General features: G+C 33.8%; 1 protein-coding gene across 1 annotated transcript; it reads right to left on the bottom strand.

Moving 5' to 3' along the window:
- Positions 1–5,026: 5,026 nt before the first annotated feature.
- On the bottom strand, positions 5,027–11,345 carry LOC144960280 (uncharacterized). Its single transcript, XM_078893322.1, has 3 exons — positions 11,158–11,345; positions 10,159–10,347; positions 5,027–5,529 (listed from the first exon to the last, which is right to left on the bottom strand). Exons 1-3 carry the CDS (start codon positions 11,318–11,320, stop codon positions 5,321–5,323), a joined length of 561 nt encoding a protein of 186 aa, XP_078749448.1. The 5' UTR covers positions 11,321–11,345; the 3' UTR covers positions 5,027–5,320.
- Positions 11,346–17,789: the final 6,444 nt, after the last annotated feature.

Below are 17,789 nucleotides of genomic sequence, written 5' to 3'. Positions count from 1 at the left end.
TCTCATCACATGGTTGATGCATTGTTCGTAAACAGTTATCTTTGAAACTATATCGGATTGCAAACACATGCTATATATCTGGGTATCGTCGGCGTACATATGGTAAGCGAGAGAATGTTGCTCTAAGATTCTCACAACAGGGGAAGTGTAAAGTACAAAAAGGACTGGACCTAAAACGGATCCTTGAGGTACACCAAAATGAAGGTCACGCTCTGACGAAGTTACTTCCCCAATTAAAACTGATTGAGTTCTTTGAGTAAGATATGATGCAAACCAGTTTAGAGCAGTGCCCGATATGCCGAAAGTAACTTGTAGCCTTCGAAGTAGTATGGCATGGTCGATGGTGTCAAAGGCCGCCGAAAGATCGAGAAGACTAAGGATGGTGGTTTTTCCTTGATCAATAATTTGCAGCAAGTCATTTGTGATTCTCATCAATGCTGTTTCTGTGCTATGATTTTGCCGATAGGCCGATTGAAAGCACTCATCGAGGTTATTATGTTTCACGTGACAAGAAAGTTGTTTTAGTACAATCTTTTCTAGAATTTTGGAAATGAATGGTAGATTTGATACAGGCCTAAAGTTTTTAAAATTATCACTGTCAAGTCCCGCTTTCTTCAACAATGGCTTCACCAATGCTTTCTTGAAGCTTTCTGGAACAACTCCCTCCTTAATGATTGATTAATCAATTCAGTGATGTAAGGTGCAAGTTCATCAATACACTCCTTCAAAAGGGATGTTGGTAAAGGGTCGAGCCTACATGATTTGCTAGGACTAGAGAGAATCGTTTTCTTTGTGTCATTTATTGAAATTTCTTTGAAAGATGTTAAGGGTTCACCATAAAAAGAGGTATATTCTGCTTCTGTTTCGTCTGTGTCAAGTTCACTCCGTATCGTTGTTATTTTATTCATGAAATACTCTACAAAGCAGTCCGCGAGTTGCTTGTCGTCAGTGTGGTGTGGCAGGCTTGTTTTGATCTCTTTGCCTAGAAGCTTATTTGAGATTTTATAAAACTCCTTCGGACTTTTTATGTTATCAACTTTATCAAGATAGTAGATACGCTTTGCCTTAATTGTCGCCTCTTTGAGTCTATGTTTGAATGATATGTAAGTTTCCTTATCAATTGTCAGGCCAGATTTTTTCCATTTCTTCTCCGCTTTTCTTTTCTCTTCTTTATACGTTTTACCTCCAAATTGTACCATGGTGACTTGACTCATATATAACTTTTCAAAACACTAAACTATGTGTAACTTGTGAACGTTACAGATTAAGTGAGAATTAATCATAAGAATGGTTGGTTAAAAACAATAACAAAGTGCTGATGACACCAATTTCATTCCTACTATAGATAGTATTAGCTAACACTTCTCTTGTCTTCACCTCAGGAAAAGAATCGACCACAATTAACACAACATTAGGAACCCCACAAGGCGATAGCTTAAGTCCAATATTATTCATAGTATACTTAGAAGCAGCGTTAAAAGAATTAAGAACACATATACCCATAAGCAACAGACTAACAACAGAACTCATTTATGCAGACGACGTAGACTTAATATTCGACACAAAACATGAAGCAGAAAGATTCATCCCCATTATTTCAAATGTGCTCAAAGAATGGAACTTAAAAGTAAACGAGTCAAAAACAGAACTCACAACCATCCATAGGAATCAAGATAACTGGAAAAGTGTAAGAAAATTAGGAAACCTCATCAACGAAATCGAAGATATCCATCAAAGAAAACTTTTGGCTCAACGGGCATCCCAGTCCCTCAGAAACATTTGGAACCGTGATTTCATCAGTCAACAAAGAAAAATCCAACTTTACGAAGCACTCGTCCTGCCCATACTCCTCTACAACTGCGGCACATGGGGACTAACAAAATCAAACTTAGAAAAATTAAACGCACTACACAGAAAACATCTAAGAACAATGTTAGGAATATATTGGCCAGATAAAATATCAAATGACGAACTATACGAACGCTGCCAAAAGAGACCAATCAGCGACACCATCAAATACCAAAGATGGAAACTTTTCGGACATATTCTTAGGCGAGACGAGTCAATCCCTACACAAACGGCCATGGAGGAATACCTGTCACAGAATGGCAAAAAGTACGCTGGCAGAACACCCACCTCACTCCCAAAATCACTAAACCAAGATCTTCAACAGTACTACAAACAACACCTAGACTCATCACAACACGACCAAACAGCCAGCACCCAGCAAAATCAAGAACCATCTCTTCCAAGACACCTCCATACCAACAAAGACCTCTCTCAACTTAAACTACTGGCACAGGACAGAGAGAAATGGAGAACCATCTCTTGAACAAAAACAGTTCACGGCAAGCGCCATTAGGACTGCGACGCCATATTATTATTATTATAGATATATGCGTTTGGCTAAGAAGCTCATAACATTGCCATCCGGAAGTATAACGGACCAACACACAAAACTTTGTGTAATCATGGACTTTTATAGTCGGGGTAATACAGATTAGTGAGAATCACTCACAAATGCGGATGGCAAAATACAATAACAAAGGCTTGAGTGACGTCATCTTCATTCTATCTAGAGAACTCAATGTTATAGGAAAGACAAGGCATGCCATCAAACCATTTTGCTTTGAGCGTTTTCTTATATATATATATATATATATATATATATATATATATATATATATATATATATATATATATATATAGCGCATTATCCACTAAACGTGTTCAAAGGGTCCTTGACCAACAGGAATACCTAACATGTAGCAAGAGACATAACTCCTGTTAAGCGAAAATACTTTTTTTTTTCGACAGAGACAACGCTGTTAACGGCTAGTTAGAAAAGTGAGTGGGGCAGGCACTTATGTTGATAACAACAAGAATTGAAGTGAGTAGGAAAGTGCCAGAAGACAATGGAGAATACAAATTTGGCGGCGGCCATGGGGGTTCGCACGATAGCTCATACTTTAGAGTCACACTCTCCCCGGCCAGGTCACGGGTTCGAACCCCCATCGCCGCCGCTCAATTTTTATTCTCTATTGTCTTCTGTCACATTCCTACTCATTTCATTTCTTGTTTTTAACGGCTAGTTACTCATTGTACACCTGGAACGGTGAGACAATGTGAGTATAGATAGTATGCGCTTGGCCAAGAAGCTCATAACATTGCCATCCGGAAGTATAACGGACCAACACAAAAAACTGTCTATATCCATGAAAGTTTATAATCCGGTTAATACAGTTCAGTGAGCATTACTCATAAACGCGGGTTGCAAAAACAATAACAAAGACATGAGTGACGTCATCTTCGAACTATCTATAGATAGTATGCACTTGGCTAAGAAACTGATAACATTGCCATCCGGAAGTATATCGACCAGCACACAAAACTATGTGTAACCATGAACTTTTATAGTGTGGTTGATACAGTTTAGTGAGAATCACTCATCAACGCGGATGGCAAAATACAATAACAAAGGCTTGAGTGACGTCATCTTCGTTATATCTATAAAGCCTTTTACAAGGACTTAAGTATGCGTTTCTGATCCGAAAGCGAGTGTCACGCCACAAGACCACATAGCCGCACAATCGTAAATCCTTGGGCGAGAGAGAGAGAGAGAGAGAGAGAGAGAGAGAGAGAGAGAGAGAGAATGTGTGTGTGTGTGTATGTGTGTGTGTGTGTGTGTGTGTGTGTGTGCAATCAGTCCTTCGGAGTACCTGTTATAATAAAAAGGTTACATAACGGTGGCATGACTATTTCAGTAGCACGTTGTATAGATAGTATGCGCTTGGCTAAGAAGCTCATTGCCATCCGGAAGTATAACGGACCAACACACAAAACTGTGTGTATCCATGAACGTTTATAGTCAGTTAATACAGTTCAGTGAGCATAACTCATAAACGCGGATGGCAAAAAACAAAACAAAGACCTGAGTGACGTCATCTTCGAACTATCTATAGGCAGATTCTTAGGATTATAGGCCGTAATATTATATCGCGGAGGGATGATTTTTTTTGCCCAGCACATAGCTAGGTGGTCTTGTGGTATGACACTCGCTTTTGGATCGGAAGGTTCTGGGTTCGAGCCTCGCTCGGCGAATAGTTGAGTCCTTGGAAAAAGCTCTTTACTCACATTCTCTCACCGTACTCAGGGGTAAATTGAGTACCTGGTCGTTAACAGCGTTGTCTCTGTCCGATAAAGATCATAAAATCGCCTTACAGGCGTCATGTCTTGTCTTAAATATTAAATGTTGCTGTTGGAAAGGAACCCCCTGTAAAGCGCTTTGAGTACGTTTAGTGGATATTGCGCTATATAAAAGCTCATAAATCTCAATTTAGACTAGATGATAAGATGCCATTGCTCTGAAACTCTATCATTTACTCAAGGTATGTATCCAGTCCTCCGTAAAATGGTTTTACACTTCCAATGAAATAGGAACCAGTTTGTTGACATCGCACCGTCCTTCCCGATTTGACACAATAAGTTAAAATTCTATTCCAAACTGTATATTCATATCCAGATCCTTTATTGAAGGGACGAAGCTGGCGCAACTCAGCTCTTTGTTATAATTTTTAGACAGCTGGTTAGAGATCAGTTCTTACTAAATTATTATTGCAATCACACCATGAACGTTAAAGATTACAAACATTTTTGTGTGTTAGCATGTTTAATTTGGCTGGTGGATGGTTTGAGATTTTTAGCTAAACGCATAGCACACATTGCAGCCTCAAAAAAGCATGATAATATCAGCAGTTATGTACAAAAGCAACAAACAAAAATGAATATAACTACAACAAAATACTTAACATGAACGTTTCGGGCTCATAACCTTTCTTCAGCCAAAAAACAAACAAAAAAAAAAAAAAAAAAAAACGAACAACAATAAAACCAAAATTCCATTACTAAAAAAGCAGATGTATATTATATGCTTCCATTGTTCTTTGTGTTGGTCGAATAAGGGTTAAATTCTATCAATCACTCTATAAACGATTAAGGTGACACATAGTTGTGTGTGAGTGTTGGTAGTACGTTATATCCGCTAGGAGGTGTTGTGAGTAATTTAACTAAACCCACAGAATCAATTGTCTATACATTGTTTGTTTGAGGTGATAAGACCGATGAAAAAGATTGAGCTTTTATATAGCGCAATATCAACTAAACGTGCTCAAAGCGCTTTACAAGGGGTCCCTGGCCAACAGCAACATTTCACATGTAGGACGGAACATTAAGATGCTATCCAAATTATATTGGTATTGGTGTTGTTGTTGTTTTAGTTGACAATTGTGGTAATAATTTTACAAGATTGCCAGAAAATCCACTATATGTAGAGCCCATAAAGCAAATTCTGCATGTTATGGCTTGGGACAGCGACCTTGAAAAGGACTTCAGTGTAAACTTTCTGTCCAGCGTTTAGTTTCAGATTACAGGTCACAGAAGACTCAATAAACGGGTGATAGAGATTGATCACATTCACTGCCGGCGTCGTTCCATCCACTCGTATGGCAATCACTAATGCTATACTTTTCCCTAAAAAGAAAACAAAACAGAAATAAAACCAGTCTGATGAAATATTATTATTATTATTATTATTATTATTATTATTATTATTATTATTATTATTATTATTATTATTATTATTATTATTATTATTATTATTATATATTATTATTATTATTATTATTATTATTATTATTTATATCATTATTATATATATTATATAATAATAATAATAATAATAATAATAATAATAATAATAATAATAATATAATAATAATAATAATAATAATAATAATAATAATAATAATAAATAATAATAATGATAATAATAATATATAATGAATAATAATATAATAATAATAATTAATAATAATAATAATAATAATAATAATATAAAAAATTAAAATAATAATAATAATTTAATAATATAATAATGAATAATAATGTAATGTAATAAAATAATAATAATAAAAATTAAAAATAATATTAAATAACAAATATAATAAAGAATTATAAATTAATAATAAGATATAAAATTTTATAACATAATAATAATAATGATAATAATAATAATAATAATATATAATAATAATAATAATTAATAATAATAATAAATAATAATAATATAATAATAATAATAATAATAATAATAATAATAATAATAATAATAATAATAATAATAATAATAATTAATGATAATAATAATAATAATAATAATAATGTTAATAATAATTAATGATAATTAATGATATAATAATAAATATAAATAATAATAATAATAATAATAATAATAATAATAATAATAATAATAATAATATAATAATAATAATAATAATAATAATAATAATATATAAAATATAAAATAATATCAATGATAATAATAATGATAATAATAAGTTAATAATTAATAATAATAATAATAATAATAATAATAATAATAATAATAATAATAATAATAATAATAATAATAATAATAATAATAATAATAATAATAATAATAATAATATGCCAAGGCAAAGGAACGCTGGGTAAGTGGGAAAATGCAGAGTCATTGATCATGGGATGCAGCACGAGAATGTAAAGAAAGCCTATGATATCTTGAAACCCTAGTAGACCAAAAGCGTTTGTAATGAAGACAGAAAGGGTGCTCTACTTACCCAGAAAGATGTCATGATCAGATTGACCGAATACTGCAAAGGGCTTTATAACATCGACTTGAGCCCAGACCCATCAGTCTTGACAGAGAACAGAAAAACACAAAACCCAGACACACCAAGAACAATCAAACCTGAGGTTGAGGCAGCAATCCAGGGTTTAAGCTCCAACAAAATCCATTGAATAGATAACGTTCCAGCAGAACTTTTAAAAACGGTGAAGAGGAGACAGTGGAGGCAATGACAATTCTATGCCAAAGATAATGAATGAGACAAGGTAGCCAAAAGACTGGACTGATTATCCCTCTCCGAATAAAAGGAGACCTGGAAAAGTGCAGTAACTATAGGACCATAGGTTTCATTACCCACCCAAGTAAAATACTTCTGCGGATTATACTTAACAGAATGACACCCAAAAAACGACTAGCAAGCTAATCTTCGAGCTGGAAGAAGCACAGTACAGCAAGTCTTCAATAACAGAATTCTGACAGAAAAATTCCTTCGCCACGAAAAATAACTAACTATTTCACAATTTCATAGACTTCCGGAAAGCATTTAACAGTGATACACTACGCTGTTATGGTTTTGAAGAGAGTCTAATCCAAATAATCAATGCACTCTATAGTACTGCGTCAAGTGCAGTTTTCAACGAGCTTGGTGAGTTCTTCCGGACAAATGTGGGCGTCAGACAAGGTTGCATACTTACCCCAATGTTCTTTAACGTGTAGCTAGAGAAAATTATGAGCGAAGCTCTCAAAAATCATCAAACCTCTGTATCAATTGGCGTGCGGAAACAGTAATTTGCGTTTTGGTGACGACATAGACTTCATGACTGAAAATGACAAGAACTACAATATGTAACTGACTTACTTTAACATAAAACAATACAGTACGGCTTGGAAATAAGTACAGAAAAATCTCAGATACTGGTAAACTGCAGAAATGATGGGCATGCAGACATTTCAATCGATAATGAAAAACTCGAGGAAGTGTCAATATTTCTGCTAACCAGGGACGTTACCAGTACAACTGAGATTAAGTCAAGAAAAGGAATGCCAACAGCAACACTAACAAGACTGACAAAAATATGGAAAAGTCCAATGACTTTCAAAATAAAAATTAAACTGTACAAATCGCCGGTACTTTACATAAAACAATACGGTTGCGAGGCATGGACTGTAACTGCAGAATTAAAGCGCAAAATCTCTGGTTTTGAGATGAAAAGCTATCGAAAACTCATCTGGCTGCCGTATACAGAACACAGAATCAGAAAGACTTACAGGAAGAGGTGCAAGATCGTGCAGGACTAGAGGAACCCCTCATTAACACAGTCAGAAGGAGGAAATTATCTTGGTTTGGCCACAATGTGAGGCATAAAGGTTTTTGCAGATTGGTAATGGAGGGTACCCTTAAAAGAGGAAGAAGAAGAGGAAGACAAAGGAAAGTTTGAATGGACAATATCAAGGAATGGAAAGGGATGAAGATGAAGGAACTCTTGGAGAAGGCGGAAAGTGGTGAGATCTGCATACCGATCCCCCGCGATGATCATCAATTCATGGGATTTATCAAATTGTCTGAAGAGTTCCACAGATATCACAGAGATAATGTGTTATGTCACCATTGAGAGATTTTATTGATAAGGATAGTGTATTTTGAATACATTTTAACATCAATTTTGTCAGAACATTTTGAGTCTCAATTTTATAGTGCATGTTCTAATAAAAATGTCATAGTCTAAAGCTATAAAATCTCACTATGGTGACACAATATGCTACAATGTTGATAGGAAGGAAGAATATGGAGGGCATTACTCCATTAGTTTTTGTGGAACGTTTGCCTAAAGATTGTTTTATTCTTTATGCCAGACCCCCAAATCAGGTCGCAAAACGGGTATCAACCCATAATTTACATTTTTCACCAAAATGTTGTTTTTCTAAATATATAATGATGATACAGAATGATTAAATCCGTCCAAAATAGGTCATTATGGTTTTTTATTAAAGCTTCCAAACCGCACCTTAATAAAACGTCGTATGTAGATTTCAGAGTTTTGATCCGCCGATCGTGAAATTCGGAACTTCAGAGATTTGATCTGCTGACCCTCGATATGCAATCTAGTTCACCTCGACAACATACTGTTTTCAACTTGTGGTTACATATTCGATATCACAAGGGTTTTTAAAAATATTTTCTAATTAGATACGACCGACCGACGTATACATCATGTTTTCATATCCCACATCCGAACGTAATTCTGGGTCTAGTTACACATTGTTGTCAGGGACAATGTTTTGCGTCAATTTTTGATATTTCCATTACAACCATGAGCCCATAATGAATTGGTTAATCGGGCCTACAATATAGAAAAAAAATTGATTTTCTATATTGCGCAATATCCACTAAATGTCTTTTCCAAGGACTCAACTATGCGTCCAGTGAGGATTAAACCAATCCGAAGGCAAATGTTATACCACAAGATCGCATAGCCGACTTGCACGTCGATACAAGCTGAGGGATGGACACGGGCAGGAAAAACGAGGAAGGGACGCCCAAATTCGACATGGTGCAAAATTGGGGAGAGGAAGAGTATGATGGGAGATGTTATACTTCTGGGAACGAGCAAGAACTGCAGCAAGGGACCTGGGCAAATGGAAGGGAAGTATTCAGGCTTTATGCGCTTCCTAGTGCTGAAAAATGTAAATGTTGCTGCTCGAAGAATTAAATAACAATGTGAAATTGAATGTTGGCTTCAATTTAATATACGAAAACAAATAAAATGGACGTTTCAGATTTCCCCTTTATCAACAAAACAGATTGAATGGAACGCTAGAAAAGAATGAGATAATATTGTAGTGGGGTTGTTAAGATTAATATATAAAAACACGTGTTTTTTGCTTATTCATATTAACAACCTCACAACCACATTATCTCTTTCGTCTGTAGTGTTTCATTCATCCTGTTTTGTTGATAAAGGGAAAATCTGAAACGTCCATTTTATGTTTTCGTATCATATATTGAAGCTTACATTCAATTTCACATTGTCATCTATTCCTAATGCTAAGAGAAATAAGATAAGGTAAGGACACACGTTGTGTAACAATAAAGAAGAGAGAATATAGATCGAACTGATTTGGACATGTAATAAGGGACGCCCTTAGACTAGATAGTTGGATTAAGAACTGAGCATGGAGGAAGATGATGCTATGAAACGAGATGCATGGAGATGTGGCATTCAGTATGGCAACCCTGCAAAATGCGAGATAACCGAAAGAAGAAGAAGAAGAAGAAGAAGAAGAAGAAGAAGAAGAAGAAGAAGAAGAAGAAGAAGAAGAAGAAGAAGAAGAAGAAGAAGAGAAGAAGAAGAAAAGAAGAAGAAGAAGAAGAAGAAGAAAGAAGGGAAGAAGAAGAAGAAGAAGAAGAAGAAGAAGAAGAAGAAGAAGAAGAAGAAGAAGAAGAAGAAGAAGAAGAAGAAGAAGAAGAAGAAGAAGAAGCGAGCAATACTTACCAAATGTATATTGGGTTGCTATCCATGAGGTGAATGAATAAATTCCATCAAATGGAACTGTGTAAATGCCAGTGGTGTTGTCAAAGTGATCCCCAGGATACTGAATCGCTTTATTATAAGTGAGCTTTGCACCTTTATAGTATGTCATAGGCGACGGGTATGTAGCCAGAAAGACGGAGGATGCAGTTTCTGGATTAAAGGTTAAAAAAAATATATGGTATCCGTTTCTTCAATTATAGCAAACAGTAAACACAAATTGAAAATGACAGCTAAAAAACATAAAAAAGAACAAAATACCAAACAAGGAACGTTTCGGGCTCAAAACCCTTCTTCAGCCAACAACAAAAACACACTATAAAAGCATATCTAATTAATTGTATTACTAAAAAACCTTGGGACGTTGAAGAGCGAGGATAGGTGATTTTTATTGGCGACCAGCATATATTTTACTTATGAAATAAAATGCCTTCACTCTGAAACCAGAAGATCAATTCCACAAGGTAAGTTCCGAAGAGTGGTTTTACATTTACTAGGACATTGTAATAAGATTTTTGACATCACAATTTTGGTCCATATTTGTAGAAAACTTAATCCAAGTTACGAACTGTTGGTTATGCATCAACTGTTGACAACTGCGTTCGCTTTAAAATTGTTTTGAGATAATGTGTTCTCTTGTCATGACACTCCCTATCGGATCGGAAAGTCTTTCGTTTGAGTCTCGCTCTGAGCGATGCTAAATTACCCAATTTAGAATCGATTCTACTTGTACACATATGCAGGTCTGACATCCGAACGCCATCATGGGCCTAGTTTAATTAACATTGTTGTATTATACAATATTTTTCCGTCAATGTTTGAGATTTCAACGACAACAATGAACCCATGAGTTATCAGACCTGCAAAAAAGTGCAAGTCAGTCCGATCCATTCCGATATAATATCGTTTTAAGACGAGGGGTTACGTATTGTACGAACTCGATATTATTAATATTTAACTCACCTTTCTGCCAACGTAGGCTTTGTACTTCTTCTAAATTTTTTCGTAGTTGTTCCTCCCGGTATTTGAGTTGCCGCTTAAGAACGCCAAGTTCATGGATCATGATGCTCTCTTGATAAACTGCTGTACTTAGCATGGCACTGGTTGACGTCAGTAGATTTTTCATTACAGTGATGTCGCCATCTTAATAGAAGTCAGAACAAAATTGATACGAATTTATACCTACTGACCAATGTGCTCATATTAGCAGGTCTGATAACCGAACTCTATTTTGGCTAGTTTTAACAGCGTTGTTTAGGACAATAATTTGCCTTGGTTTGAAGCATTTCAATAATAACAATGGGCCCATAACACTCTGGGTTATCAGACCTGAATATAAGTACACCTCGCTACTGTCCCAAATATGGTAACCTCAAATAAACATCGATCATTATCTCTAGAGATTAAGAAGGGAGACAACATTTTACAGGTCAATTTACAACTAACCGTTTTTATTACACATAAATTGCACTGAATTGACACAGAACTTGATCTTTTATATAGCGCAATATCCACTAAACGTGTTTGAAGCGCTTCACAAGGGGTTCAAAACCAACAACAATGCTTAACATGTAGGACGAGACATAACGCCTGTTAGAGGATATTGAAATTTTTCGGACATAGACAACGCTCTTAATAATAATAATAATAATAATAATAATAATAATAATAATAATAATAATAATAATAATAATAATAATAATAATAATAATAATAATAATAATAATAATAATAATAATAATAATATAATAATAAGAATAAGAAGAAAGAAAAGAAGAAGAAGAAAGAAGAAGAAGAAGAAGAAGAAAGAAGAAGAAAGAAGAAGAAGAAGAAGAAGAAGATAATAAAATAATAGATAATAAATAATAATAATATAATAATATAATAATAATAATAATAATAATAATAATAATAATAATAATAATAATAATAATAATAATAAAATAATAATAATAAATGCCATGAACACAATATTTTGCTTCAAAAGTTGTGCAACATGGATATTCCAAACTACCTTATTAAATGGTATAAAGAGTTCTGACCCATAGACCGCAATGTGTAAAATTGGTTGAACATATCTCCAAAAAAAGAACGTTGTCGAACGGATGTCCCCAAGGCTGCGTGAGTTTCCCAATCCTGTACATCTTATACACCAACGACTGCAGACTATCCTTTGAAAATTGTTTTATAGTGAAATATGCAGATGATACTGCTATTCTTGGCTTATTGAAAGATAAAGTTACCGAAAAGAATTATTTCAAACAAATAAATATGTTCACCGATTGGTGTAAACAAAATCAGCTTGAATTAAATGTTGACAAAACGAAAGAACAGGTGTTTGGTGTAAAAAATAAAAACGACTTAAAGGTGTGGACAATCGGTAAAGGTGATGTTAGATAGTTGACTACTTTAAATATTTAGGAATAACCATTGATAGTTTCCTCAATTTCTCTCAACATATTAATATAATATCTAAGAAAGTTGCCCAAAGATTATACATCCTAAGGAAATTGAGAACATTTCAAGTAAGGAAGAAAATTATGTTAAGAGTTTATGACTCATTGATTAAAAGTGTAATTGCCTTTGGCTGCACCATATGGTTTGGCGGATGCCGACTTAAAGATAAATCAAAAATTTCAAAATCTATCAAAGAGGCATCAAAAATAATAAACCATCCTCTTGATGGAGCAGAAAGAATTCATTGAAAAGCAATAGAAAGGAAAGCATTCTCACTTACCAACAATAAAAAACATATTTCATACCATGAATTTAGTCTTTTACCATCTGGGAGAAGGTTTTGTCAGATTAAATGTAGAACTAACAAATATAAATCAACGTTCGTTCCATCAGCAATAAAAATTTTGAATATTTCATATGGTACAGAAAAACCAAGGATTGATTCGTTGACTAATTAACTGATTAATTTATTTAATGTTAAATTAACTGACCAATAGATAATGATGATAACTTTAGGTGTCGAATTGCGACAATTGTAACAAATTGAAAACGAAATGAATATGTTTATGTTGTGTATATCGCACGTGTGAAAGAAAGAGTGGAAGAGAGAGAGAGAGAGAGAGAGAGAGAGAGAGAGCAGAGAGAGAGAGAGAGAGAGAGAGAGATATCTGTTCAATGTTACGGTTATCATTTAACGTTATAACAAGTGTAACTAAATGACAAATTGCCATATTTATGGACAATAAAGATCTATTATTATTATTATTATTATTATTATTATTATTATTATTATTAATTATTATTATTATTATTTATTATTATTATTATTATTATTATTATTATATTATTATTATTATTATTATTATTATTATTATTATTATTATTATTATATTATTATTATTATTATTATTATTATTATAACAATAATAATAATAATAACAATAATAATAATAATAATAATAATAATAATAATATAATAATAATAATATAATAATAATAATAATAATAATAATATAATAATAATAATAATCATAAACTTTATTCATCCAAAAAGGAAATGTTTGTACAGACGTATAAATACCGACAATGATACATACATACATAAATAAATATAACATAAATAAATAAACGTGGTAAAGTAAAACATGGTAATAGGTATATTGTAACAATATTGTAAGCTGTATGAATAATTACACAGTATAAATTTAAGGGACGTACCGATTATATAATTGTAAAGATATAGATATCTATTAATGTTTATATTATTGATGTCAACTTTTAAGAAAATAAATTTACTAAACAGCGGAGAATTAGATACAGTATAATAATAGTGTAAATTGACTGAGAAAAATTAAATAGTATAAAGTACATGAAACATATTGATATAATGAAGATGACGTCACTCTGGTTTTTGTTATTGTTTTTTGCCATCCGCGTTTATGAGTAATACTCACTGAACGGTATTATCCAGACTATAAACGTTCATGCTTACACATTGTGTGTGTGTGTGTGTGTGTTGTGTGTGTTGGTCCGTTATACTTCCGGATGGCAATGTTATGAACTTCTTAGCCAAGCGCATACTATCTATAGATTAACTAGGTAATTGTAAAGATATAGGAAGCGATTTGATATTTTGATCTCTAAAAATTGTAGTTTGGAGTGATTATAAAGAAGAAAATTCAAAGTTAAAACAGATGTTGACCGAAATTTATAAATTATTTTCCTTATTTAAAATTCTGGAAGTAAGGTAAAACGGATCTGAGGTATCTTTCAATTATTGTTCAGATTGACAACAATCGGTCACTTCTGTTCGACTTGGTGATTAACATCCATGTACTCATTTTACACCTGAATACGGTGAGAGAATGTGAGTAAAGAGCCTATGTCAATGAAGCAACTACACCCCACAGAGTGGCACTATTTGTATTTATTAAACGAGTTATTTTTATAGTGCCCGATAACACTACGAGCTTGCGAGAATGTGTTGTTGAACGATAAAGATGTAACGAGTTTAATAAATACAAAGATGTGAAAGAATACGTTCAATCCACCCCCAAAAGTAAGATTATTAGATATGTTGTAACCAGATGGTATATGGTATTAGTAATTCTATTCATTATAATTTGTATCTTTCGGATGCTTGAATGACAATTTGACCCAAATTTTAAAAAAACGTTGGATTTGTATTCATTCGCCCCAAAAGTTTATTTTTAATTACCAATCAATTTTTATTCAACGAGTTCAAACCATTATTCAACTATTACTTATTTACAAAGAATTGATAGGGTTTCCCAATGGGAGGGATGGAATAATATAATAGAGCAGTATAATTAGGTGCCCATAACGTAAACAAAGGTCTAGAAGCACATGGCAAACCACATGTTCCTGTCTTGACAGCTCAAGTTCCAATGTAAATTATAGAAAAAATAACCTTTAAAATTTGGCTGTTAGGTGGCAAAAGAAACACATATTCATAAATACCCGATCATGCATCAAATAATGTCTAGATATGGATATTTTATGGAACAAAAGGTAAAATTTATCAAAATTTACAGTCTATCTATTTTAAGACCAGAGCAAATTATTGCGCTGGTGTGAACAAAACGAGAATTATTCGGAGCCTGATTTTCAGAATAATTTAGTCTTATATTATTATTTCTGCAACTGTTAGATTTTATGTAAACATATTTTCAATACTGAAAGTGTATTGCCTACAACTCAAACTATAAAATTGGGAGACCTATATTGTGCGTAAATTTTTCCGGCCCCTAACGAAAATCACTAGCAACTTGTTATTGTTTACGTTTGGGGCACATAATTATACTGCTCTATATGTAAAAAAATCTATAGAACAGTAAAGTTGGTGCCCCAAACGTAAACAAAGGTCTAGAAGCACATGACAAACCACATGTTCCTGTCTTGACAGCTCACGTTCCAATGTAAATAATAGAAAGAAAATAACCTTTAAAATTTGGCTGTTAGGTGGCAAAAGAAACACATATTCATAAATACTCGATCATGCATCAAATAATGTCTAGATATGGATATTTTATGGAACAAAAGGTAAAATTTATCAAAAGTTACGTCTATCTATTTTTAGACCAGAGCAAATTATTGCCCTGGTATGAACAAAACGAGAATTATTCGGAGCCTGATTTTCATAATAATTTAGTCTTATATTATTATTTCTGCAACTGTTAGATTTTATGTAAACATATTTTCAATACTGAAAGTGTATTGCCTACAACTCAAACTACAAAATTGGGAGACCTATATTGTGCGTAAATTATTCCGGTCCCTAACGGAAATCATTAGCAACTTGTTATTGTTTACGTTTGGGGCACCAACTTTACTGTTCTATATTATTTAATCTGGGGATAGATTTAGAGGTTTAAATTTACTTACCCTTAAATTTGGTGCATTTTGGTGCCAAAAATTAAAAGTTACTTTTTTATTTTCCTGTGTAGCTCTTTTTGGGTTTCCCAGTTTAGTAGGATCCCCGAAACCATTGTTATTTTCGGATTCGTGTAAAAGTATAACTTTCTTTATTAGCCAAATAAGCAGACATAAAATAACATTTTTGTCTGATTGGAATTTGAATCTGACGTTTTGGGAGTCACACGGAGGACAAACCAGGTGAAATTGTGATCAGTTCATTGTTTAAATATCTCAAGTATTTGGTAACTTGCAAATTATATCAGATTCGAAAAAAGGTGTAGACGTCTAAACTAAAGACAATTTCAAAGAATTATTGCCCCTTATTTATGCCGTCCTTTCTAAAAATAAAAAGCATGATTTTCCGGAGTGTCACTTAAACTGTTCATAAAACTATAACTTGTTTAGAGAATAGATAAAATCCCATACAGAGAATAACATTAATTCCAAATTGTAAATAAATCAGATCATGGTTAATGGAGTTATCGCCCATTTAATTTTGTTGCTTAATATAGAACTCAAATGGCAATAGGAAATCTATAGCACTTTTTAAAAAATAGTCGGATTGTGTGTTTTTAGGTCGTACGCAAAAAAAAATCTTAGCTTTATGTTCAAAATGAGATAATGCCTTTTGTTCGCCTTGGAAATAAAAACAAGTGTGTTAATTGTGAAACATCTAGTTTTGTTTTTTTTTTTGCAACACATTTAGGTTATATCAGCCCAGTAAAAAGGGAGAATATGGGATGGTAAAAAGTTCTAGAATTAAAATTTAAAAAACAAAGAATAGGCGAGAAACATGACAAAACCAAGACAACTAACATGAACGCTTCCCTTCAAACTTGATAGCAGATGTGTCGGCAGAACAGCTATATGTATAAAACAATACGATTTGTGGCCATGCTGTTTGGATTGAATACTTTTTAGTGAAGATCATCTTGACTCTTTTACCCTGGAGGAGCTACTAGAGGCCTTGTGCCATCTGAAGGCAGGAAAAGCATCTGGAATGGATGGAATCACAACTGAGATGATTCAACACTTTGGCCCGAGAACCCTACCCTGGCTATTGGACCTCTTCAATGTATGCGCAAGGACAAACAGGCTGCCAAGTGCATGGAGGAAAGCAAGAGTAGTCGCCCTACTGAAACCGGGGAAAGATCCAAAATCCAAGAAAAGCTATCGCCCGATCTCCCTCCTGTGCATCGCATACAAGCTATTTGAGCGAATGGTTATGTCCCGAATGTCACCCAGTCTAGACGAACAACTGTCTCCAGACCAGGCTGGATTCCGACCAGGACGGTCAACATGTGGTCAACTTCTAAACCTTACACAATTCATAGAATATGGGTTTGAGACAAAACAGGTCACTGGCACAGTCTTCGTCGACCTCACTGCAGCCTATGACACAGTGAATCACAAGATCCTACTCCTCAAAGTGGCTAAAATGATAAAGAATAAGAAAATTGTAAATATTATCCAGTCACTTCTCGAAAACAGGCGCTTCTTTGTTGAAATGGATGGCCGGAAGAGCAGGTGGCGCACCCAGAAGAATGGTCTTCCCCAAGGATCAGTGCTTGCTCCAACACTTTTCAACATATATACAAATGATCAGCCTGAGTTCCCAAATATCCGCCGATTCATATATGCTGATGACTATGCCTCGCAACACAGGATGTGTCCTTCCAACCAATCGAGAGCAGACTGAC

Source organism: Berghia stephanieae, chromosome 15, assembly GCF_034508935.2.
Source record: "Berghia stephanieae isolate SIO BIC M18660-M18661 chromosome 15, UCSD_Bste_1.3, whole genome shotgun sequence".
In the NCBI taxonomy this organism is placed as follows: domain Eukaryota; kingdom Metazoa; phylum Mollusca; class Gastropoda; order Nudibranchia; family Aeolidiidae; genus Berghia; species Berghia stephanieae.
The sequence above is the reverse complement of the archived record's forward strand: the minus strand, read 5'-3'. Positions and strand labels throughout refer to the sequence as shown.